This window comes from Ruditapes philippinarum, unplaced genomic scaffold (assembly GCF_026571515.1).
Source record: "Ruditapes philippinarum isolate M1 unplaced genomic scaffold, ASM2657151v2 ctg327_1_1_1_1, whole genome shotgun sequence".
NCBI classification, from domain to species: domain Eukaryota; kingdom Metazoa; phylum Mollusca; class Bivalvia; order Venerida; family Veneridae; genus Ruditapes; species Ruditapes philippinarum.
Window position 1 is genome coordinate 206,471 of NW_026851725.1, and position 20,153 is coordinate 226,623.

The following is a 20,153-nucleotide window of genomic DNA, read 5'->3' on the forward strand; positions in this document are numbered from 1 at the left end:
AAATGCAATTATTTTTCTGTTTATTATTTTTTTGTAGGAATGTGATTGGGGTAAAAACAACTTGTTATACTTGCAATAATAACAGTGCCTTTTTGTTTTTGTAAAATTAAGTTAATTTTTTTTTATAACAATGTGCAATCATATAATTTGACATTATGAAATACAGGGGTTAGAAATTCTTAAAATTACTCAAGAGGAGGTATTTTTGTAATTTTATTTTATTATTCTTATATCACAGTATAGTCCTCAGATTTGCCAAACTTGCATATTTTAGATCTTCTGAAGTACAGATATGTAAATAAGGGGGAAAAAAATTGTATTGATAATATCAAAAATTGCAAAAAGTGAAATGACATCACATCATGTGACATTGTCAAAAGAAGAAAAAAATAAACTGTTTCAAAGAGCTTGATTCAAGAAAACTAACACACAACTTGAGCTGAGAAACTTTCCAGTGGCTTTCTTAATCATTGTATGAAATAGGTTTGGCCTTATTTGTTTTATATACAGTAACCAAGCTATAAGCAGTTTTTCTGGAAAAGTTAAAAACCTAGATTATCGGTGTGTTCCGAAACCACTCTTTCCTATTCAGTGGCCTTGATTTCTAATTATCTAGACCCTTCATGTAGGAATGTAGTGTTTTTTCCAGGTTCTGATATACAAAGACAGAATAACAGACATGTTAAGTAGAAATAACAAAAAGGCAGACACAATTTCTCTCTCTGACTTTGATCATGTTTATTTGTTTTGAAGATATGGGTAAAAAACTGAAATTGATAGTTAACAGTCAATTAAATAATTTCATTTGTTAAATGTTTATATAATGTCATTTAGTCTTGATGGAATAGGGAGTTAAATAAGCACACACATTAAAATGATGAACAAAGCATCTTCTTTAAGAGACAATAACAGAATCTTCAGAAAAACAACAACTGTAATTCATCACTCCTTTGAAAATGTATCTTTTTCTTTAAGTTTCAAAAAAATAACAGTTTCTCCTTTGTAATTAAAAAATTTCAAGTAGTCATGAAACGCAGTTTGGAGGAGTACTGTGATTGGCTCATAATTAATACACTGTTTTTTCTTGAGTTAATAGATATATAGCTATAATACAGATTAACCTGATTTAAGCAGCCACCCTAGATTGACCTGTTTTAAGAAGCCACCCTGTACAGAACAACCAAAATTTTAGTCAACATTCATCAGATGTTTCCCATTTTTCATATGTTTATTTGAAAACTCTTTACCTTTGTAAAAGAATATATATATTACTTTTTTTGCATTATTACCCGTAATTCCATATTCATAATCAAACATCATTGTAATAGCTATATTGCATTTTATATGCTAGCATATTTCATATGCTAACATAATTTTAGACCCAACACATTTCATTTCATTCAGATATTGGAAAAGAAAAAAAAATAATCAGAGATGTTTAACATATATTTTGCAATTTGTGTGAAAACTCATCAACCCTGAGAAAATAATAATTTCAGAGCTGCAAATTTAGCACAGTTGATCCCTGTCAATAACAGACATTCTGTTCACATTGGAACATTTAAGTGTCACACTTACCCACAACAAATCTTAAATCAATCGTTTAAAACTGGAAAACGGGAACATATTAGAAGCCATTTCTGTCACAGAATTTTTCTCCCAGTTGTATTCTGCCACATATTTATTTGTTTATTGTACATTTACTGAGATTTTAGGATATTTTATTGCAGAAGTTTATGCTCTTTACTATTATTACCTGCAAAATTATTTCCAAAGCTTATAAATTTTAAAATGTAAGAGCAACGCCACATGAAAAGATATACTTTTCTACATTGTGTATATATTTGCTAGCTTTTTTTATTTTCCTAGAAATTTATAGCAAAATGTAATAACAAGCTTTTGAAAATGTCTTCTATAAATTATTTAGAGTTAAATGCATGTTTAATGACAATAAATAACCCACAAGGAAAACATTAATGAACCCAAACTGTTTTAAGTAGAGTGTAAGCTTCATTAAAGCTTTAGTTTATGTAATGTAAAATTACCATGCCTTGTAGCTGATTAAATTTTTCATAAGTTTTTATATCAATACCAAGAAATAAAATGTATATAATAAATAGAAATGAAGTTACTTTTGTCAGTGCTGCTAAATTAAACTAAATATGTCATTTTATTACAAAGATAGACTCTTCTTATTCTTTAGCGTTAAAGAAAAAACGCATTTTGATGCTCACTTAATTAAATGAGTTTACAGTAAACAGGTTTCTTTTTGTCTTTGGAGAAAAGTTATTTCATCATTTTCAGTGTACCATGTCATTAAAATGATGATGAAGCCCCTTTTATTAATGATTTATTCCCTGTTTACATGACTGTATACCTGTCTGAAAGAAAATTTCTTATTCTTCATTTACAGGGTCAAAAGTGACACTACAGTGGCACTGGGTAGGAATGGTTTATGAGACAACGTTCATGACTTTGAGAGAAAAGAGCAATTATTACAGTATGTCATGTGGTTAGTACAGTTTATATATAGAAATTTTTCTCTGATCTTTGGAATATGTTTTTTTAAATTGATATAAGCGCAAGTAAAATGAAAGTATGTCCCTGTCTACCGAGAGCAATTTCGTAGTTTTCTTTTCTTGTCGAAATAAGCCATCTTAAAACAACTGCGGTCTGCTTGCTTTGATTTTTTTTTTACGAAGGAAACCAAAATATAAATCCTGACATACATCGATCATTTCCATCAACAATTCTTTGAAAAATTATATTATATCTTGAATGATATCAGTGAATCTGTTGTTATTGATTATTTCCCCTGTTTCCAGTGCATGGCTGGCTTCTTTGCCCACTACGTTATACTGCAAATCAATTCATCGCGTACCATTCATCATAGGAATTTAATTATATGTCTCCTAATATAGATTTAGTAGAATGAAATTTTATCATAGTGTTGTAATTGAATTGTACATATTACACTATTACACGACATGTAAAGATGCGTTTGCAAATAACTTCAGATTACGCACTCCGGAGGCTTATGAAGAACAATTTGCCTCAACACGTCAAACATTACGAGCGCAAAATGCTCAAAAACTGTCGTGTTCCACAGATTTACATGTCACCAGTTTGAAAAATTTGTCTACCATGCATGCTGAATAAATTCTTATCATTTAAAATAAAAAAAACAATTTAGAAATGAGTTTATCTCTCCCCAGAAGTTCTTGAATTGAACAAACAAAAAATTACGAAAACAAATTATTTCATCATTATTTAAAGGGAATTTTATTAGACTGAATTTCGTATCTTTATCGAAACTCATAAATGATTATTTAAATGTTAAGTGTGGGAAAGTAGAAAATCCAGTGTTATCAGGAAAATCTTCACTTTTTAGAATTTAATATAGATTGTTATGCTTTTTTATGAAAACACTTCAATGAAATTTAATTGCCTATCAGATTACTGATTTCTAAAACGCGCTATAATCAGTATAAATGTGTAATTCTGTGACATGAACCCGAAGGTTAGGCGTTATCCCCTGCAGAAGGGATTCAATTAGGTATGAATACAGAATCTATCTTTGAAATCTTTTGTCGTAATTAATACGCATTCATATATATTATCATTTATCTAACGGACAAAGCTATAGCTTTGGCGGATTTAAATTACTTTAATATTTTGTTCGGCCAAATTTGATTTTATCTTTTTAAGTGGAATTGTAGGCAAACAAGGAAAGGGTGGTGTAAGCACGATTGTAAAGATGATGTATTATTAAAATTTTATGAGAGATGATTTGCATATTTTTGCGTTTTTGTAAAGCATTACACAATAGGCCTTTATTCTCGGGAGTTTCAGTCCCGAAATAAAGATAATTAACTTTCACTTTTTACCAATTATGTACGCATTAATTATAAGCTTTATATCAGGAAACAACAGAAAGCGCTTTTGTTGCACAATATTTTTTTACATAAATTTCAACTTAATTACTCTGTTGTAAACTGTGTTTTGAAAATTTTGACAGTTTTATTATTCGCCTGTGAGTGACACTAAATATTTTAGCTAAACTGAATTTATATTGTGTAGATTAATTTTAAGTGGGTTTTTTTTGTTTCATTTTTTTCATGGTTCGAAGATTGGTAAATGTAAAATCTATGTTTCTAGACGAATGCTTATCACGTTAAACAATCAACAGAAGCGCAAAAAACACTAACCTGGGAGTTATGACAGCTCGCAAGTTATTTTAGTTTCATTTCATTGCTGGACATTCCTGTTTGTAGCAAAATTTAGATAGGGATGGATAGTTTTTTTGGGATTGGCTTTTTTATTTTGTGTGTAGGGCTGAAGCCATTATTGGTATGATAAAGTGCAAACAGAATATTGTTTTACCTTCATTCAGCCACAGGTAATTAAGTTCAGAAGATAATGTTTTCATGCTCAGTAAACTGTAAGGTAATGGGCAGTAAAGGGAGATAATTAGAAATCTGTCTGGTCTCTGACCTTATTGACTAATGTTTTGTTTGAATGAACTTCTTAACAAGAATTCTGACAAAAATCTTGTTCCCTGGTCTTTCATTGTTATTGTTCATTGTATTTCAGCAAGTCAGCACAAAATTTCACTTTTTGCAACCCCATTTTCCTATTGCATTCCAAATCAAAGCACTATTTCCAGATACACAGCTTCCTTTAGTACATGATTGTATACAACTTGTAAATAGTGCTTATTACTTAGTGTTGTACAATATAAGATTTTAGATACAATAATTGTTAAAAAAAACTTCCTTTTTTAACTTTATTAATATATTTTATATTAAGTTTTAATAATCCTCCAGTTTTATTGCTTTTCCATATGTGTTTCAGGTGTGTCAGTGTAAAATATGACATAAAACACATTTCATGTATGAATATTTTTGAAATAATTTAAATCCTGATTTGTATAAATTAACATAACTGCGGACATTCATATTTGTGAGATAGTTCCGTTAGTTTTTATGTTCATGACTTACATTACATGACGCATCTTGAAGTAATGTTACGAAATACATTTGTAATTATGATGATAACAATTAATGAAGGAGACAGAGATGTTAAAAGAAATTAATCTCCGACCATGCATATTGTCATCTGAAGACATCTCATCCTCCGCCCCCAAAGCCTTTTCTCAGCCTTCGCCCCTGAAAACTTTTTTCAGTCTCCACCCCCATTCTTATTCAGTTATACTAATTCTACCTATAAAACTATAAATGATATGCTATTTTATCCCATTACAGATGAGGAATTTCATACTTTTTGGTTCTGGTGCCATTCAGACTAAACTATGCCGGTACTTGGTGAAAATCTAACTGAATTATAACAACAGGTAATGAATATGTTTTCTGCAAATTAATGAACTGGCATATATTTTTTGTGTAATCACGAGAGTGAGTAATTTAGGGAGGATGTAAAGCAAAGAGGCTTATCAGGCAGGCTGGTTCCCCACTTACAGCACAGCTCCCCTCATTAATCAAAACTTCAACAATTATTACTGCAATCCCTAGACCAGTTTGAATAAAAAGCACAGAAAATGCAAGACCAGTCTGTTGTACCAGAATACATCTTATATATGGCATGAAATATATACACTCTTATCCCTGTATCTATGAAATTAATTATGCCAACTACAGAAACAATATATTTTTCTGGAAACAATAATATTGATATAGTGGTACGCCCCTCCCATGATTCATAGACCTAAATATATCATTTAGACGGGTTGGGTTCTCCCGTTATCAATATTTGCAAATTTTTATTTACAGTCTAAATAGTGATTATATTTCGACACTTTTTACACATTCAGAGGTATTACTGATACTATATTACAATATTTGTTTGTGTCTGACATGGAGTTATTTTAACTATAATCAAATTTATGTAGCTACGTAATTCTCTAATTCTCGTGCTTAGGCGATGCACTAGTGAAATTGGTTTCTCAAGTAAAAAATATGCTAAAAATTATGAAAACTTATTATAACAAATATGTAAAGATATAACTTTTTTAATAATAAATAAGCTTGTTTCAACATGCAAATTTCTCATAAATTTGTTTTAATTTGATGAAATAGGTATCTTTATGAAGGATTACTTCATATAATGAAATCAATTACAAATCGTAATTTTATATATGAATTTGCTATAATTAAATTGTTCCATTCTATTTATACATTTATTCTCCTATATATATTATATTAAATCTTTTGTTTCCTTTGTAATATGTAATAATTTACTTTTGTTTGTTCTAACTATTAATTCCAGAATGTGGTAAAACTGACTTGGCAGTTACCAAACTTGACATGGAATTTAAACCTGAAGACCAGAATTCCAATTAGCATTGCGCTGATCACATGGGACCAATACAAAAAGCCAGGTATGAAACAACTGTTATGCCATAGATAATCAAAGCACCAGTCTGGCTTTACATGAAAACTGTGCCTTTAGAACCAAGATGTTAATTACGGATGAACCGGCAAGTAATTGACCCCTTACAGTTTGTAATCAGTTTTCTAGTGTCCCCCTGGTAGCCCCCTGCCATGCCTTGAATACCTAGGGTCCTCAGTGGTCATTAAATTGTAATGGACACCAATTCCCTAGGTCGTGACCTTCCAGAAAAGTTTACGACACACCGAGTACAGGTCTAGTAATTTGTAATTGCCACATGACCAAGGTTTAGTAATTTTATTGCAAGTTTATGAAAACCCTGTGTCAAGTGCTGAAACTATATTTCATAATTTCATTAGCGCAGGGAAAAAGGAAGCTCTTGTTACTAACTACCCTTGTTACCCCCTTTATTCTATTACAGTGCCAAATGGTTTGTGAAGAAAAAAATCATATTTTCTGACAGATGTAATTTATGGAAAGATTGTAGATTTTGACAGCATCCTAAATGGGTTCCCATTTCAAAGTTTAATGGTGCTAAGTAATTTAATATGTTTGCAGATGATTTTGAAGATTCTTTTTTGTATACACTTCCGTTGCAAAAAAAAAAGAAATACAGTGCCGAAATGAAAGAAATATATAAAGAAAATTTATAATTATTTTTGATTGTTTAAACATCAGGGGTAAACTTAACAAAGTGTAAAATATATGTCCTAAAAAATGTTATAATTTAATTTATCATTTTATCTGATATGTTGAACTGAAATCCAAAATTTTGTATTGATAAGGTGCAGAGGACACTAAAAACAATGAAATAACCAAAAGAAAGAGCATAGAATGAAGCAGAAAAATTAATTCCTGTCATATTGGAAAGAAAAAAAGGAGTAAACAAAAAACAAAAGAAAAGAAAAAAAACGAATAATAGGAGTTTAACTGACAGTTTTTTTTATCATCATTCATTTCAAAGTGAGAAAACGGACTGATTTACTGCGACAACTCTTATATTATAAGATTTTAACTTATGCATTTCTCCTTTTTCCATTGAGAATGCTTCCCATTCAGAGATCATTATAATTATCAGCCATATTTTCTCCAACAGTCTTTTGAAGTGTTTCCAATTTATTATCAGACATTTAGCTTAAGGAAAAGGCTTCCTTACAATTTTCTAAAATTTATGACTTTACATAAACCTGTCTCAAAATCTCGTCTGCCTAGCTGAGTGAAAACTAGAAGTCTACCTACATTAAGGCATTTCAACCCGGAAGTTATTTCCATTTGAAGGGATCTTATTTAATCTTTAGATAATGAATGGAACAAAAAAAATGATGAAAATAAATAAATGAAAAATACAAGCTAGTATTTAGGTAATGTTAAAATGATAAACAAAGAATATAGTTGAAGTTTGATAGGGAGGAAGATAAATAAAAATGTTTAAAAGCTGGGATTTTGAGCTGACATTATGTAATTAAATCAAGCTGTTTGTTTTTGTTTAGTAGATTTTTTTGTCATATTTTATATTTCTATTTTATCGCATAATTATGGTGAATAAAAGTCATTTAGTGTTGTTTAATCATCGCTGTGGGTATAAAAATACCAATTTCATAATTCGTCATATTTATTAACCAATGGATGGACCATAATTGAGGGAGGCGAAATACTACTAAATTAGTAACTGAATATCCCAATAACTAAATTCAATTATGAGGCACAAATTTGTTTTCATATGAAACCAATAATTTTCTTCTTTAGGTTTCTAATCTCCTTATTCAAGAGCTAGAGCAAAATTCTGATTACCATTTCGTTCAAAATCCTGAACACAAAAAAACAAAACGAAACAACACCATGAAAAATCCACAGGAAAAAAACTGCGAAATTTTATCGCCATAACATTTAAGTGGTTTAACTGAAATATTTCTGAATCTGTGGTTGGCAGTATTGAGCAGGCACATTTTTTTCTAATTGTATAGCTATTAAGTGTCTTAATGACTTTTAAACATAAAAATGTCAAAACTTAAAGCTTGAGATTTTTGTACTCTAAACTTGCCATGAATTTTGTAGCATGAAAGTAATCATATAAAAGTAAAAGTGTTTTGTTTTTTTATTCTGTTTTCTCCTTAAATGAGATTTTTTTTTCATGTTATTCGTTAGTGCTATATTTTCAATAGCTGTGATATTTTATAGCGTTATTATGCATAATTGTGTTTAGCTAAAATTCAATTAACACAAGTTGCCAATCATATAAGATTTTAAAGAAAAATTTACCTGTTCATTTTTAAAACATTTTTATATCTAAAGTAACGAAAGTATTTCGCCTATTAACAGATAAAAACTTTTCTTCCTTTCGTTTTTTTTCTATTTGAAAGGAAAATGCTCCGTCTTAGTTTGTTTTGATGTCTTTTAGTGGTTAATGCAATTGAAATCCGTTGATTTTGCAGTTGGAATGTAAAGTAAACATCGCTAATTCAGAACCCCTCACTTGCATTGATATGTTAGATCCCAGGGATATCTAGCTTTATTATCTGTTACTCCCTTTAATGGACTTGTTACTACAGATATTAAAATTATCTTACTTCAAAGTTAAATAAATACCAGTATCTTTTTCATAATAATTACAGCGTGCCAGGGCACTTTTTGAACGAATACCTATTAATCTTTTTAAAAGTGTGTATTCAGTTATTCGTTGACGGTTAACGTTTTTTATTAGATTGAATAAATATTATTCTCCCTTTATCACCGATATTTATTTATAAGTTATTTAACATGCGCCGCTCTTCTGTTTGAAGGAATAAACCAACAAAGCTCGGATTTAATTCGGTTCAAGACCCGTACCATTAAGCAATTATCTGCATCTGAATTCAGCACAAAATGATCCGCAAAATGTTTTGTTGAAATAATGAAATCCCCTCCCCATGTAAATAATGCATTTAGCTTTAAATTGCTTTTACAGAAATTGAAAAATACTCCCATTTATACAAAGACTGGTTTGCTATTGAAATGGCTTCTCGATGACTGTGGTGGATAGTAAGTGGGGAAATGAATTCCGAGGCATTTGCTTTGTTGAATTATCTTACACTGACATCTGGTTTTTAGCTTTTGTATAGGATTGCTCCATCAAAAATGGCATAAAATGGCTGACTCGATTGTTAAGTTTTTCAATAGTGATGATACTTCAAAATTTGACAATAGCCTATTTAGCATAGAGGGCTCGGATCGTTGGGCTTCTATAGAAAGGGTGCTGGTTTATCCATAATAAAAGCCCATAGTGGATATATTGAGACAGATAAAAACCCTCTGCGTGATAGGGGAGGTGGGGTATTTATGTTCTTCTCAAATCTCAGACGGCTTATTTTATTCATAAATTCAATCAGCGCATTATCAAACGGTCGGATCGGTTACCAAGTTTGAAATGTGTAACCTATTTACGACTATGTCCTATATCATATTAAATATCCCAATTATGACATCGGAGACTTTTAACCTATTTTTATACATGTTTAAATATTGCTCTAACCAACACTTTACTATTGCACGTTTAAGTAATCAAAGCAATGAAAATGTCAAAGGCTGAAAGAATGCCAAAAGACAAATAAAAAGCAACATAAAAACTTTGGAAATGTGAAAATTTTGTTTTGCAAGGGAAATTTTGCTGCAGAAAATACAATCTTATCTCAAGATAGCTTTGGAAAGCCATTGGCCGGGAACATATGCCAAACGTTTTAATATGAAGTATTGGGTACTGCTTATCAGGGAAATTGTTTGGTAATCACAGTCGTATCTAACTTTACCAGAGGTATTAAAGTCCTAAGAGATTCTTTTCATTCTCATTGAAAGTTGCTAGGAGTTTCACCTAGGTTCAAGTTTCGCTATCATTGTGTCAATTTCTCATGTTGATGGTGCAAGCTATGCAATACAGCAATGCCTTATGGGTTTGTTTGTTTGATGATAAAACCTTGTTCTGTTTGGGTTTGAATGGGTGTAGAATGCTAAATCTAGGTCAAATTTGCAAGAGAATGAGCTATAATGTCTCACATACCTTATCTAATGCCGCTGGTAAAAACCCTTGACTTCAGGAAGAAACTCATTCCCCCACCACCCTATTTTAATTTTACTCCCCCCCCCCCCCCCCCAAATATTTGTTTTTATTCCCCAACCCAGCTCTCTTTTATTGTTTTTTCATGATGTGAACAAATCCCCTACCTAATTTTGATTTGAAACCTGTCTATAGCAGGCACCTGCATATAAAGTTCATTATATTCATTTAATTTTTATGTTCTGTATGAGAACATAATTTTATAGATTAAGAAAAAAAAAAGTTTTGTTTTTTTAACCCAAAATATCAAGAATCCCAAAATTTGTAAACATTGCTTGTGTTAGAGAATTTCCTTGTCTTTATGTAAACAAACCACCACCCATATTCCTAAATCTTTATACAAGTAGTGAAAGTCCTTGCATGCTTGGTCTCTAATTTATCTCCCTTTGTTATCTTAACAGTTTATGATAGATGAGGAAGTTTCAAGTGAGATTGTTTGTAAACTCCTGGTTGACCAAATTAGAGTATAGCCAAAATAAAACAGTCTTATCTTGACCTAAAATAACCTTTTAAAGTTGATACCTACTGGCTTTTTCAAATCTTTATGTAGATTATAGGTAGAATGACTCCTTATGTATGGATAATCCAAGTCATTAAACAAGATTAACTATTAGTTTGCTAACACAAGGTCAGTTCATAATATGTTAATATGTTGGTAAACCAATGTGTCGCCTTAAAGAACTTAATTCACCCCTACATGTTTGAAAATAATATCATTGTATAATTATTTCAGTGCTATCGAAGCAAGCAGACAGCTCCAGGACTTTCTTTATAATCCCCTCAAGTTGTTGACAACTTCTACACTTGACTCTTCTCTAGAAAAGGAGGAAGAGATTGAAATCAAGGGTCAACACAATAAACAGTAAACCTTCTCAACCCCCAGTTTTAAGTGTGATTTAAAAGGCTATCAGGTAAGTTTAGTAGATTTTACTTGGGAGTCAAACTCACATGCCTAAGCAGTGTACACACTGGACTACTTGCACACGCAAGTTGTCTGCCGGTTTGGAACATATACTTAGGTTAGGGTTTGAACTTGTGGCCCTGTTGGCACTGTGGTCTGTAAAGGTAATGCTCCTGAGCTTGACTTCGGTATTACGAACGACCGTCATAATAAATTCCACCTTCATAATTTCTTCTGTGTTGATAATGTGAAGTAAAATTTCAATATAAGGTATGTATAATTAAACAGTGTGTAACACTCCAATTTGAGTGCTATATTTAATAGAGAATGGGGAGAAAAATGAGAGATGTTAAATAATGTAATGAAGTTATGCAATTATCACTTGAAATGACATTATCCGAAATAAGATTAGACAAAATGTACTTAAAGACTATCATATAATTAAGTTTAAAGATGAAATTTAAGTATTTCATTTCGGTTTTATGGACAATTAGTGGAAATTTGAAGCACGCTACAGTATGGGTGGTTATGTGGAAAATTATTGTAAGTTACGGCATAGAGGGATTATATTTATACTTCAAATGACTTCGGATAGACTAGATATAAACCATTTCAAGTGGTAACAAAAAACATTTTTTTTTATAATGTTAATGATATGTTTGATGAAGTTTTTTTAAAGGAAAGGTCGCCTTTCTATTTGTAACGGAGATATAAATATGTGCATAACTTATCTTATTACAAATTATAGCAATATGGAATAATCTTAATTAATTTTTCAAACAATAAATCTCTTATGAATGAATTTACCACAGTAATGATTTACCACAGTAACGATTTACCACAGTTTGAGTTAACCTTTGCCACAATGTGACTTTATTCAGTATTGTTTAAAAAAAAAAAGTTTTCCAAAGATATGTTCAAAAAGCTTCTTAGAACTTTGCTTTGGTATGAAGCCCTGATAATATTTTCATCATTTTGGTATAAACAAACAAAAAACCAAAATCACAATCTACATTTTGTGTATTTGCGTTTTTACTTAATGACCTTTATTGTTAACATGTTATACACCCTATCATAGGCTCCACAAATATTCACATGATAAAACATTTAATTACTAGTATAATTAATAATACGCTTGCATTAAATTATTCTAATTGGAAAAAAAAACACGTGAAAATTTCAATACAAAAAGGTTGCATACCACTTACTATTCAATGCTTTGGTTTACCTAACATTGTTCTCTTTATGAATATTATCATCCAAACACCACATTATAAATTAATAATGGAGTCTAAAACACCCCGTATCAAATTACATCCTTTTTCATTATGAACCTGAAGGAAAAATCAATCTGTACTGCTCTTGTACCTATTCTGGAAATCGATTCTCGTTTAGTTAATTTTTTTTAAACGGGACAAGTCGTAAGTCCAATCTCTGTAGCATTGCGTCTTTTATTCTATTATTCTATCGCCACACTGCAGCTGACTTAAAATATCATTTTTGTATTGACTTTAATTTTGTGCTATTGCGGTATGATACAAAGAAAACATTTAGTTCTCTTTTTTTGTAAATTAATGAGTATGGAATATTTAAAATTTGCGAATGAATTATTTTTGACTCATGATTATGGATTTTTTTATGAAAGGGAGATGTCTACTTTATCAAAATATTAACTGTTTTAAAAGAAACTAGTGTTTAGAAAATTTTGATCTACACTAAAGATCTTTATTAAATCTTGTTCTAGATCATGCTTTATGAGTGTATTACCTCCCCTTTGATGAATTATATTTCAATCTTGTCCGAGATCATGCTTTACGAGTGTATTACCTCCCCTTTGAGGAATTATATTTCAATCTTGTCCGAGATCATGCTTTACGAGTGTATTACCTCCCCTTTGAGAAATTATATTTGAATCTTGTCCGAGATCATGCTTTACGAGTGTATTACCTCCCCTTTCATGAATTATATTTAAATCTTGTCCGAGATCATGCTTTACGAGTGTATTACCTCCCCTTTGAGGAATTATATTTAAATCTTGTTCGAGATCATGCTTTACGAGTGTATTACCTCCCCTTTGAGAAATTATATTTGAATCTTGTTCGAGATCACGCTTTACGAGTGTATTACCTCCCCTTTCATGAATTATATTTAAATCTTGTCCGAGATCATGCTTTACGAGTGTATTACCCCCCCTTTGATGAATTATATTTAAAACTTAGATTCTGTTCTGATCAATGAGTAATTACCACCCCTGAAAAATTACGGAACCCAGATTTGGACTCTTCTCAGGAACTCGGAATTTCATTGGCTGATTTCAAATTGAGTTTAAGAATAGCCAATCAAATGCTAGCATTAATGAAGATACATTTAGAATTCCTTACCTGCTTCACTGTTATTATCAGCATTTTGAGATGAGTTTGTGTTAGATTGACTAGTTACTGGAGTATCATTGGAGCGTGTCGACTGAGCGTCGTCTGGCGATGAAAAGGGAGGTAAATTATTGTTCTGTGATGAAGGTGATCTCTGAAAAAGAACAAAATATAGTAAGTTAAATTGAAATGAAATTAAAGAATCATTTAAAAAGAATTAGAAGAGTCTGGTCCTATTTGTCTAATATGATTTTGATTACAGAAATGAAGATAAGCCTTTACACTATGTATATAAGATTTGTCAAGTTGCCTGTTTGTCCTTGCTTTCTTCTGTCACTCGCAAAGCACCTTTATTTATTGAATGATATCCTCGACATTTGATAGTTAGGTTCCTTCCATGCACTTCACCTATTTGTATAGTGTCAGGTAATTAAGGTCAAGGTCAATGAAGCTAAAATAAGATTTTTCTAGTTTTCGTTAGTTATACAACTATTTCTGAAACTCTTTGAGATGGACACACGTACAGCCATGTAGCTGTGATAAGGATATGATGTCTTCCCCACTTGTTCAGCATCAGGTTTAAGATAAAGAAAGAAATCTCATTAAAAACGGAATCTTATCTTATTTTTAATTAACAAATAATTGTATCTGATTACTCCACATGCCATGGCCTCATTTACTGTTGAAAAGGATAGTGTAAACACTTGCACGCTTCATTATATTACTGAAACAAATTTTTTTTATATTCGTAATTAAGTTTAAAGACCTGCGTATGAGAAAACTATTTCGAAAAATGATATAATGATCAGCTGTAAACTCCCCTTTTCTTTACTTTTTTTTTCCGTATATCAGAGAGTTTCTATAAAGAAATCGTAATATGATTTCAGGCGGGTTTACGGGTTTTAATTCCATTTTGCAATTTCAAACGGAATCGTAAGCATCTACTCTTTAAAGAAGATTGTATAAGCGCACTTCTGAAATAGTGAGGTTTTTCGCATGGGGGGCCCTAGGTATACTATCACGCAATCTCATAGAATAAAAATGTATATAATTACGAAGATGATCATTAACAGCAGATCTCATGCAGTTAAATAACTACTCAAAGGGAGATCTTATTTCGCAGGAGATCGTGAAAATTAATAAAATCAAATGAAATATAATTTAAGCTAAAAATCTAAAACCAGTTAGCAGACTATACAGTGAGTATCATTTCGATGTAATTAATGATGAATATCTGGGAATTTAAGAGAAGTTTGATAAGACAAGCACATCAAATAAAACACCAGCTTACTAAATACAACTAGAACATCTCTGTGTTTTATATGGCGATATAAAATCCATCATACTTATTAACAGGGTATGAAGTGTGCTTAGAAAATCATATAAATTCTTTTGCAGGCTTTTACTGTCTAACAGATAGCAGAGCAAGAGATATTTTTAATTCCACTTGCACCAAAAATAATTTAAGCTTGTTTTATTATCTTTCCATATGCTAATAGAATTGAGCTCTAATCTATCTTGTGATGCTTTTTTTTATTAAGAATAATTTTGTTTTCAGAGTTCTGATCTGCTTTTTCCCCCTTGGTGAAAGTACTTGAAAAACTGAAAGATTTATTATGATTTAATTTTCATATCGTATCTCTTGACAACAAATTTGTCATACTGAAAAGTTCATGTTTTTATTTTAAGATGTTTGAGAAATTGAACAATTTTCATTTGTTACTTCTGTTAATCTTTTAAATTTTTAATAACAAAAGATTAGATTTTCTCATTTGTCATTCCCCATTATCATAGATATTTTATTCCTTTATTCTCCTGAAATTTGAAAATTTTTATTGAAGATAGCCTTTCACAGAGATAAACACTGAATGACCTTAAGTGGAATATATTGAAAAATCTTCGGGTGATACATGTTTATTTATAGTAACCACCCAAACCTTTTACTTTCTTAAGAAGAGTATTAGTAATTCCATTAACTGATACACAACAGATACCAAAATCACTCCATTTCAGATCTTTAATCCTTCATGTTAATAGATTTGCCCGATTTTGAATTTGGAACAGTCCATTCAAATGTTAAGGGATTTCAATTACCAGCACAGTGTAAGTCTAATCACTTCCAGTCCGAGCAAAGTAAAGGTCATGGCGTAAACCACAATCACACAGAAACTCAATTTTTAAATTGTTATCTGAAAGACAGCTTGTAATTTTAGGGATCAAACTTCGACTCAATAGAAATATGGCCGCTTCTTACAATAAAAATTTCAGCCACATTACTTCTATAATTATAGTAGTTTTGTTAACATCTTGACTGTAAGTAAACTGAATTCATTTTTTTCAGACCACTTTTTGAAACGAAAATACCTCGGACCGTTATAAACAGCTTTAACATACTGGATACCGGACCAAATATTTAAACAGAAGTTAACATTTTCTTTATTCATTACAGTTATGGGAATGACTTGTCACATATAGGGGTCCTTAGTGTTCAAAGTCATTTAACGAGAGTGCAAGATCAAATTTTTCGATGGTTGGTGTGACTATTTTAGATATTTGTACGTGATTATTATATATTGGAATTTTATGACAATCATTTGAGGGGGTCATTCAATATGAAAACCAGGTATATATTGCTGGATATAAAATATTTTTGCGTTTATGCGTAAATTATGGACCTCCGTCCCAATAAATGTTGTATATGACGACCATAAAAGTTGGTGATAAAACTTAATCGAGCATTCAAATAATTGGAAGGGAACCTTTAAATGAGCTACTAACGTCAAATAATTTCCACATACATTTACAAAATATGATTGAAAAAAATAAGCTATTCATTTCATGACATTGGTAGGTATTTTTTAAATACAACAATGATATACAGTGTCAAGTTCCTCTTATATGATATTAATAAGTGGTTTTTGCCACATTACCATATAGTTAATTTTTTCTTGATTTTTTTTTTTAATTCAGTTAATTATTATCATCTTTTTCCATGATATATTATCTAAAAAGTTTTCCATGGTCTGCGCATCAAACAAGTTTTGATTACACTTCTTCAAATGAAGTGAACGAAATAATTGATAGAAATATTTGTTTGATATTAAAATGCAGGTGAAAAAAAATAGAGGAGAGTCATTGATTCATTTCTGGATTGGTTTGGATTCATTTTGCACATAAGGACATACGTGTAAATCATTTTTAAGATCTGTTTCGATCGTTTCTCTACCACATTGGGGCAATAAGGAGGTGATGTAGGTCTATCAGTAAATAACAACATCAAAGGCGTGTGGCCCAAAGGCAAAATTTCGAGAAAAACGGATACGCAGATAGTCATCTTAATGTCAATATAGTTGGAGCTTATAATATACGGTGATAAATGCATATGTTGCGTGAAAAATGAGTTTCCTTAGCGAATGAAACAGCAGAAATCTTGTCATTACAAACTGCTGAGATTGCGATTGTATATCTATTTCTGTAATTTTTATTTGTTAATATGCACGTAATATAAATAGAAATTATCATATCCATATCATAATCCTGATTTTAATTTCATTTATATATCAGCTGTTGCTTCCTGAGATGTCGTGAAATTACTACGGCCAAAAATAAGGCAATAACCTCAGAAAAAAGAAGTGGTCTTTATCAAAGAGTGGTCTGTATTAACAGGTATGCAAGGAAATGACAGTAGCAGTTAATAGAGAAATGTAAAAGTGACCTTAATACAGGCCTTTTGTTATTGTGAAAGCTATTACCGGTAATTTATTTATTTATTTATTTTTATCTGGCTACCGAAATATTATAAGGTATCTGAGAAGCTGTTGTTAAAAAAAAAATACAAGTGAAAGAATTTGATCCTACTGTCACAATTTGAAGTGTAAGTTTAAAACTTCTGTCTAATTAGCACTTTTCTCTGTCACACTTGACTTACTGAATGGAAATCTGTTGAAATATAAGTTAAACAAATTCAAAAAATTTCAATAAATGCTCAGATATCTATGTAAATTTATTTTAAATTGGAAAAAAGCAATTTTATTCTTTGGTGGAGCCCAATTTGATGATTCTCAAGTGCTGAATAAACGTCTCCGATTTCAAATTGTTATTCCGGCCTTTGTCATAATTTGTGTACATTTTCTATTACCAGTATCATACTCTGAAATTGTGTGTACACTAAACATGGAGTAATTCTTTGACAAATAAATCAGTGCATTCTGCAAACACAATTCGTCTGGAGTCATTTTGTCGGCCAGCTTATGTTGACAATAGGCATAAAAAAGTCTTTTTTTCTAAAGCTTTGTGTGTACTATAGTCCTTCGTTTGATTTAACAGCTTAAAGCTTCTCGGAAAAAGAAGATTGATTTTTTTTTTGCTCCATGTCCAGCTAATCATTGTACAAAACATTGATGTTCTATTTGAAGGGTGTTTTATTTGCTTATTGCACTAAAAACTGTCATAAAGTACCAGGAGTAACAAGACTCTTTAGCAGTTCAATGCACATAAATATTGATGGCCGAAGATTTGAACCCGTACAGGTGCTTCAAACTATAACTGTTGATGGACCGTTTTTTTTCCAATTAAATCCATTATTGCCCCAACTAATATTTTTTAATGTGCGATAAGTTTACTTGTACGATATAGTCTTTTATGAAGCGTTTCTGAAATAAAACCATATTTGTTTGAACTAATATTTTTAACGAGTTGTTTAAGGCTCATAGTTATAAGTTTGCTTGCGGCAAGTAGATTTGCTGATCAGATTGTGTCAATTTTGACAATGTTTATTTCCGAATTATTTGTATTAAATTACACCATATTCTTATTTATGTCATTTTTATTGTTGAATTCATATTCCATGTATTTAACTGCATTTCATTTATGCGATATTTATGATTAATACACCTTTGAAAATAGAAGCAGGGTGTATTTATGCAATGTTACATGATTGGGAATAAAATTTACCAACATGTTTGATGAAGGGAATATTATTGATTGGTCTTATGATTTTTTCTTTTAATCGAAATTTTCTTTGCACATGGTTAGGAAATGTTCTAAGAAGAGTAGAGATATGATTCCAACAAAATGCGATAGAATCTCTGAAAACAGTCTAATTTACATATAATTTGCATATATGCAAATGAGTGTGTGTAGTGAGTAGTGTTGAGAGTCTCAAGGCCGCTGCATTTCTATGTTTCTTCGAGGGAAATGAGCCTGAAGTTTATGCGGAGCTTAATTCAAGATGACAGTTAGGACTTTAGCAGGCACATCTGAAATCTAATTGTGAAAATCTCTGCTTGTCACATAATGACAGATTCAAAACATACAAGTTTGATGGATGTTCCGCTGACCAATCACGAGTCTCTATTTAAGACATAGACTATCTTTGATAGTGTAGTAAATGCTGTCTGCCATATTGAAATGCTTAAATAATGTTAGGTCACACCAATTAATTCAACATGCTTGGAAAATGAACCTATTTATTTGTAGTTACTGTAACAAGACATGGCACTGTTTAATAAAAGATTTACAGATATTACCAATATTTATAAAATCTCTTGAATAATGTATAAATGTAAATAAATCTGAAACAAACTGATTAAATGATAAAGAAAAATAGTTTAAAGAGGTAGTATATTAATAATAAAAAGAATTGAAAAAAAATACAAATGATTAAAAAATAAATGCATTGGTAACGTATTTTAATATGATCAAATTAAAGAAAAGTTTGAAGTCATAATTTATTGATGGCTTTATATATAGCATATAATATTATGTTTCATATATCAGCGTGTATTAGTATAATCAGACGTAAGATTTGCCTCTTTAATTTCTTCTCCGTCATTATGTGAATCGACAAAATATGAAATCAAATTTTCACTTTATTTTTTTTTCTTTAATATATTTTTGATCATTTTGTAGCAATGATGATATTATAGATTCAATTAAAAGATTACTCCACTCCAGTTAGTATGACTTAAAAGCTTTCATTTTCATGTATTTATAGTTGCGTACTTTAATTTGTTCCTTTTTTTTTTTTTTAATGATAACAGGTAGCGAAATATGAGACAAAATATAGAATTCCTTCAAAATTAATCTGATTCTTCCACCATTTACCCCAGTATCAAAGATAACGCCTTTGAATGGGGTAGAGCATATTATTGCACAATAGTAAAATCTGCCATGTTTCATTGAAATGAATTTCAATCTTCATTTGGAGGTATTCATTCAAATTTTATAGGTATAGATGTTTGATAGTAGCTCATCAATCATTTAGTGTTGTCATTCAACATGAAATACAACCTACAAGCTACGGTTCATTATAAATGATTATAAAATTATTTTTTTTGCAATTTATATTTAATCTTGATATCTGCAAATAAAACATATTAAAATCAGT

General features: G+C 30.6%; 1 protein-coding gene and 1 long non-coding RNA gene across 3 annotated transcripts in view; one reads left to right on the forward strand and one right to left on the reverse strand.

Moving 5' to 3' along the window:
* Positions 1-20,153, reverse strand: part of LOC132738218 (homeobox protein Meis1-like) — a 126,364-nt gene that overhangs the window by 60,142 nt on the left and 46,069 nt on the right. For both annotated transcript variants that reach the window (XM_060725684.1, XM_060725690.1), the window contains one exon: positions 13,778-13,919. In XM_060725684.1, the coding sequence (XP_060581667.1) occupies positions 13,778-13,919 (142 nt within the window). The remainder of the gene's footprint in view (positions 1-13,777; positions 13,920-20,153) is intronic.
* LOC132738235 (uncharacterized) overlaps positions 1-20,153 on the forward strand; it is an 83,751-nt gene that overhangs the window by 59,747 nt on the left and 3,851 nt on the right. Inside the window, exons 10-14 of the long non-coding RNA XR_009626843.1 lie at positions 2,414-2,512; positions 5,265-5,353; positions 6,286-6,397; positions 11,229-11,406; positions 17,330-17,431. This is a non-coding gene — a long non-coding RNA (uncharacterized LOC132738235). The remainder of the gene's footprint in view (positions 1-2,413; positions 2,513-5,264; positions 5,354-6,285; positions 6,398-11,228; positions 11,407-17,329; positions 17,432-20,153) is intronic.